Source organism: Stylophora pistillata, chromosome 4 (assembly GCF_964205215.1).
Source record: "Stylophora pistillata chromosome 4, jaStyPist1.2, whole genome shotgun sequence".
NCBI classification, from domain to species: domain Eukaryota; kingdom Metazoa; phylum Cnidaria; class Anthozoa; order Scleractinia; family Pocilloporidae; genus Stylophora; species Stylophora pistillata.
In genome coordinates, this window is record NC_142522.1 from 39,437,556 (window position 1) to 39,444,498 (window position 6,943).

The 6,943-nt window shown below is 36.9% G+C and overlaps 1 protein-coding gene across 1 annotated transcript in view; it reads right to left on the reverse strand.

Annotated features, from left to right (window-relative positions):
- LOC111337313 (uncharacterized) overlaps nucleotides 1-6,335 on the reverse strand; it is a 35,138-nt gene extending 28,803 nt beyond the window's left edge. The window contains exons 1-7 of the mRNA XM_088756880.1: nucleotides 6,223-6,335; nucleotides 5,701-5,887; nucleotides 5,166-5,237; nucleotides 3,413-3,484; nucleotides 2,489-2,548; nucleotides 2,150-2,224; nucleotides 1,825-1,899 (exon numbers count right to left, since the gene is read on the reverse strand). Of these exons, the coding sequence (XP_088613006.1) occupies nucleotides 1,825-1,899; nucleotides 2,150-2,224; nucleotides 2,489-2,548; nucleotides 3,413-3,484; nucleotides 5,166-5,237; nucleotides 5,701-5,879 (533 nt within the window). The 5' untranslated portion in view covers nucleotides 5,880-5,887; nucleotides 6,223-6,335. The remainder of the gene's footprint in view (nucleotides 1-1,824; nucleotides 1,900-2,149; nucleotides 2,225-2,488; nucleotides 2,549-3,412; nucleotides 3,485-5,165; nucleotides 5,238-5,700; nucleotides 5,888-6,222) is intronic.
- Nucleotides 6,336-6,943: the final 608 nt, after the last annotated feature.

A 6,943-nucleotide genomic window follows, 5' to 3' on the forward strand; every position in this document is an offset into this window, starting at 1 on the left:
ACGACCAATAAATTGCTGATGTATATGAAACCCTAATTTCCGCTGAGTTTGACGCTCATGACAATCTGGAAGACTTCAAAGCAAATTCTTTTAACTCCAAATTGTTTTCACTCTTCCACTTCAAATTGCACATGAACAATTATATCGGTCAATCATGGTAAATGTGCATCACCGAATGAGGCCTTCGATCAAGCCATCTTCTCGGAACAGCGACGATATACCATCCAGACGTTCGATGGAGAGCTTCATCTTTCGACAAACATGGTCCAGAAGCTGGCAGATGCTGGATTGTCTCATGTTACACTACAATCTCTGTGCGAGAAACTCAACATTAAGGGCCTCAATGGAGTACTGGCATTGGCGCCATCTGCAAAAGCAACTTGTCATCATATATCAAATTCCGCTAGAGAATTCTCTCCGGAGTTTCTCTCCGGAGTTCTTTTCCAACTGTCGTAAAGGTCAGCAGTCTGAGTTTTAAATGATGACTTACTTTTCAGGAATGTGTAAAATCACAAAAGAATGTGAATCCATCTTCAGGATGAACGATTTTTTCCGCGCTGAGGGCATTCGTCGATTAATCGCGCGGACACGGACTCATCCTCGCGAAAATGAGCCCTTGAGTCAGCGGTATCGTTTAAAACGCGTGACCGGATATAAAAGTGTGAGCTAAAATTGCAAAAACCGGAAATAAATCTTGCTAAGTTGATGAACTAATATCTCGAAAATCAGTTCGGTGACCTACCCTGATTCTTTTGTGTACAAACTAATTTCATCATTACGCGTTCCTGAAGAGAATTTTAAAAACATTTATCTAGTGGAAATTTTTTTACATTTTGAAAAAGCATTTTCCTAAATAATTCAAGTTCTACTGGATAGTTTTTTTTTAATATCACGTATACAGGTGGAGAATGTGATGTTGTTTAAGAAATTAAAAAGAAAAGCTAGGTCACCGACTTGGTTTTTGAGATATCTTTCAAAAACTGAGTTTTAGAAGGTCTTTTAGCACTACTGTGCACGAACCCCCTTAATAGAGTTCCCTGAGGTAGTGTTATGCAAATGTCAAGTCATTATCCTGATGATAAGTTTGACAGTCCTGATATCTTTTATTGATTGGCACTTGCTGTTAATTGTGGAAAACCCTTTCGAGCCTCCTTAAATAAAAAAATAAATATGGTCATTTTGGATGTGAATGCAACGTCTCTATGAATACTCCTTTTCAACAGCTGTGATTGGCGTCGACATTCAACCTGCACAGAACTCCGACGTCCTACGAGCACCTACTAGTCACCAAAACTCGCTAGATCTGATTCGGTAAAGAGCTCATCGACTGCGATTCCAATTTTTACACTAGAAAAGGTTTGTAGAAAATTCAGGTAAGACTCCACTAAAAAAGGAATTCCAGAAGCAAGGAAGGAAACGATCAAGAAACACAATTATAGTCGAATTTCCACATCGCAGTGCACCACATGGAATCACAGCAGAGTATGTTGCTTTGTGAGGAAACGCTTAAAGAATCGACTTCGTTGACTGGTAAGACTTTCCTCTTTCGAAGTGGATCCTGATGTTGCATCTGCGCATATTAGAGCGATTTAGCACCGCGTTTTCGTGAAAAGTGAACGGCAAGAATGGCCACGTGACCTTGTTTTTCTCCCATTTTTTCACATTTGCCGGTTGCGCTTTGCCGTTTCCTCGTGAAAGTAACCTGTTTCACGTTTGCTGTGTACGTAAGAATTTTCTTCACTTTTTCTCTGACAGAGTAATACCAATAACAATAATAATGATGATAATGATGATATACGTTAATTGAAGCTCCCGTGAACTTACAGATATATCAGATTTTCAAAACCAGCAAAGATATCTGTTGGCAGAGAAGGTCCAAGTGGATTTACATCAAGATGTCTGTAGAAGGGAACCATTTAAATGAGTTGCAACCATCTGCTGAATACATTTAGGCCGATATGAAGTATGAAATATTAATTCCTTATAAATTGCTATGACCTGGTGATGTTGTAAGGCAGAACAAATGAAAATGATCGAGTATGTAGCTAATAGAGAAAGAATGATAATAAAATATCCCTAAAGATTATATGCTTGAAGCATTCGAAATTTTTTGTGTGACTTTTAAATCATCTTAAAAGATGAAACTCACAGTTTCTGAAGCCGTGTTAATCCTGTGAGAATGACCTTCATATCAGCCATTGATAGTGAGTTGTCGTTGATTGTCCTTAAAGAAATGCAATATCTAACATCAACATACAGTCTACTACCATAATTTATGTAGCCTCATTAAAATACCCTGTTTTATGCATCCAGATATATATATCCACGGATTTCTTAAGAAAATAAGACAAAGGGAATGAAAAGTAATGAAAACCGAATCTAGCCAGTTCATCATTATTTTATTAATAATGTTTGGAGCAGTAAACATTGATGTGTTTTGATTCTGAGGCAAACGGCTTTGAAAAGCATTTCATGAAATGTAACTCACAAGGAAGAAACTTTTTCTGGAAGGTAAAAATTCCCTGAAATTGAGTTCTCGGAAAGATATCTGGGAAGAAAATGATAACAAATGTTAAGAAATGGAGGCAGACTGATTCCCTGAACCATTTTTTACTAATACAGGGCAACTTTTATCTATAAATGTCTAAATAATATATTTTTACATCGTTTTAATATAGAATTTAATAAAGATAAACATGATTATAATACTATGTAAAAATAATATCCGTAAGAGTGCATCTAGTAGGAAATGGGGGCATTAGACCTTGACAAATTTTGCCTAAAATGATTGGAATAAATTAGATGTTTCAATCAAACAAAGCCCATCATTAGCTAGTTTTAAAATAGCGTTAAGAAATGTAAATAGCTTCTAGTCTAACTATTATATATTTTTATATTAGTCTACACTTTTCCTTTTTCTTTTATTTTAATTTTTGAGGACTCTTTTGCAAATCACTTATCAGTGAAATTGATATCCTCAATAAAAATTATTATCAGTCAATTGTTTCGGATTTTGTTCTACTACAGAATAATGATAATTAGTATATACCAAGACAGTGAGTAGCGTTGAGGGCGTGCTCTGATTGGCTGCTCAAACTCCGAATATTCTTTGCCACTCACCTCCGAGCAACTCATGTGGGATTTGGGCCCGAAAATATTGTAATCGTTGCTGGAAAGAATAGGTTCACATCATCGCATCTGCCATATTATGATAATTATTTCTAATTTTTAATTAGTTGACGAAAGTCAAAATAATTAGAAATGATGGTAAACTCTTCAGAGATAGTGATTTTCATCAGCCCAAAACGATGGAAGTGAAAAAAGAAATTTGATGAGAAATACTTTCCACTCGGAAAAACTCCTAATAACATGCTGCGTACCGGTTGAATTTAATCAGTAAGAATTCCCTTACATTATTTCCAGTTTCTTCGTATTCCGGAATGTGTTTTGAGGAATGTGTCGCAGTGAGTTATTTGATAAGTCCCTAGAAAAAGAGAAAGAGTAAATTAAAAAATAAATAAATAAATAAATAGAAATTAATGAATGCTCGCAAGATTGGGCATAAAATTTTCCACAAGCAAAGCGATCACATACGATTACTTGCGCTTTCTTGTTTGCTTATCATTAGGGGAACGATTAATAATTAGGATCTAAATGATCCCCTCATATGGTCAAAATCTATCAGCTCATAGATAGTAAGTAAAAGAATGAGCAAATAGCGTGTACTTAGATATAGCTTGTGCTTAGATGGCTGCGTTTGTAGTTTACTCCGGGAAATCTCAAGGCAATTTTCAAACGTTTTCACAAATCGATAGATTTTTCTTCTGAATTCGCCAGATATATGCGGTATGTGAACCACTGTTCCCTTAGTCGAATAAGGTTTTGCTGGACTACACGAATTGTCTAATCAGCTCTAAAGATATCCTTAACCCTTTGAATACGAAAAAGACCATATTTTTTCAGTTGAAATTTGGCGATACAAACTTAACCTCACTTTGTTGGTCCTTACATGGAGCATACGTTACAATATTTGCGGTTTTGAGACACCATGGACTCAGACCTTGGGGTCACATGACCTAGATCAACAGTTCGTGTTTGGATGCGCTCAAATTGATTCGGTTTCTCGCTTTTCTGGCCGTTTATAAGTGTTTTTCGAGCCATTTTCCCTCTACAGAAGCCCCACGACGGCATCATTAAGTTGGAATGTGGGTAGAGGCAAGCCTCTGAAGGAAAACAGAGGTGAGAGATGGTTTCATGTAGACTGGACCACCAACGATGCTTTACTGCCAGCTGGGCGAGTTCACAAGTAAAGTTGTCTTTAGGGCCCATCTGCTGATGGCTTTCAGTACCTACCAAGGCTATCTGGCCAAGTTTTGACCGGTAACAATTTCAATCGATGCGATATTTTGCTGGTAGGACTAGATGGCCCGACACTTACAATAATTCTTTGAAATGGAAATGATAGGAGTTGCCTTTCCGAATTATGGCGGAATTGCCCAGAATTCTCTTCGGGCATGAACAAGACAACGGTTGTGTTCGCGACACTGGCATTCATCAAGTGGAGAAACAAGGGCTGGCAGACAAAGTGAGAAGGAATTTTCTTGCCAAACTCCAAGATCTGGTCCTGAGGTGTGATTTGAACGCAAACTTTTGATTTTTTTAGAAATTTTTTATCTTAAAAGATTGACATGCTTTTGGTGTTGCTCTTGGAGCAAAATGCTGGACTTTGGAATTTGTTGCCATACGAACGGTTCACGGCAATGAAAATCAGGAATCATTGTGGGCGTTTTTGGTTGCAATAGGTGTCACATAACTAGCCGGCACAATTTACATACTTACATAATGTTGTGTCTTAAGTTCAACAAGAAACAAGTATCAAAGTAGTAACGGTATTATCTGGACATATGTGTTCACTTAGTAGGCAAGGGGTTAATGACATACAGACACAATTACAATTTGTTACCTAATCTACAAAGGTACTTTCAATAAAAGGCAAGTTTTTTTTTCAAATACTTTTGTTTCCTTTTAACTTTTAGAAAAGAAAAATGACTTTGCTTTAAAATACATAGTTTTCGATCCAATACGAATTTCTCATGAAAGGAACATTTATTATTTTATATTTGTTAAGAATTCACATTTTTTTAAAAGTTTTATTTTCTACTTACAACTTCTTCAATACAGTCAAGTTCTTGAAGATGTCTTCTGTAATTGAGTTCAAGGAACAACTTGAAAGATCTCTGGGTAAACATAAACCGTTAGTAGAAATGGAATGACAATAAATTGGAACTCTAGAGGAAATAAAGTGCGAAGGGAATATCAGAATGAAAAGTGTACAAGTTCAAATAAAAAAAAACCTTAGAACGAAACCGATAGTGAACTGACCGACTCATCCTTCTGGCTGGTGGCCATAAGTTTCTACACTTCCTTTCTTTGCAAAGTACAGATTTACATTTCGCAAATTACAGATTTCCTTTTTGAAAACAGATTTTGAGTTGATTTCACAAATGACAGATTTCCATTTCGTTAGCCGGTTTCGTTTCGCATACTAAAGTAGGCAAAGGCTGCATGCCGAGCGAGAGCTCTGGATTGTTAAAGAAATTGTCCACAAACTATTAGCTAAGAAACGTATGTAAACACAAAGAAGACGATAACTGGCCTTAACTGCAGGACTAAGGATGGCAGAGTTTCTTTATCACTTACAGTTCTATTGTGTTGCTTGGGATTCCGGTCGATATGTATCCGTGAACTCGGCATTTTACTATAAGCCGAGTCTTACCGAAATTGGTGCATTGACAGATGTTTTCGCTGCAAACGTCACTCTCGGATGTTGCTACAAACCACAAGACCAAGATGACTTGTATCAGACCATTGAACATCATTACCACGCCTAGAGCAGTTTGCCAGGAGCGAAAGTTAGAATATCTTGATTTCAAAATAACTAATAATAAAGACTTGACCAAAACCGTTATCTGTGGTTCAAAAACAACAGTCAAAGGTTCCTTTGCAATGCATATCTCTCCAAAAGGGTCCAATAAACTTACCTAAATTACGACCTCTTTTAGTTTTCTTGTAATACTAGCTTAAAGAGGAACTCCTATAACTTCCTTCAGCCTATACTCCTCTTGTAATTCCTTAATTTGCTATCAATGATTAAAGAGGATCGAAAGCTACTTTAACGAGCAATTGAGTTGTCAAATGTCAATGTCAAAGAATTTGACTTACGGCAAGTGTTGGCTTGAAGATACGATTAGATGTAAAATCTAGCTCCGACTGTTTCCACTGTTTTGGTCTTTTGACAGCCGGCCTTTTGTGACACAGCCTTAACTGCTGGCAACAGCGCATGAACCACCGGAAACGAGAAATTTTGCGCGAGCACTGATGCATATTATGGTAAAATTCCAATGAAATGCTGTTGCCCTAAGCAAGACTCCAACCAGCGTAAGTAAATGCAAACAAACTTTTTAACGGAAAATTTCAAAACTACTAAGGTCAGACCGCATTTTAATTCATCCACGATTGGCTACAAAACAAGTAAGAAAGATACACGAGGTGTCTTAATTCATGAAGTTCTTAGAAACACAAGCTCTATTTTTAACAGTGACTGATCAGTTTGTCACAACTTCCTCATGTTTACGCCTTCGTCACTGGCCTCTCCTTTTGTTTTTTGTTATGAAATTTCCCTTGAGCACGCGTATTGCTTGCAAAGCAAAACACACTAAAGAAATGCAATTACGATGTGGAAGACTCCAACCAGAGTCAGTAACTACAACCGAACGTTTTAATGGAAAATTTTAAAACTTCTAGGGTCAGACTGCATTTTAATTCATCAACGATTGGATACAGAACAAGTAAGAAAGATACATGAGGTGTCTTGATTCAAGACCAAAGAAAAAGGTTCCTGCAGTTCTTAGAAACATAAGCTCTATTTTTAACAGTGACTTGG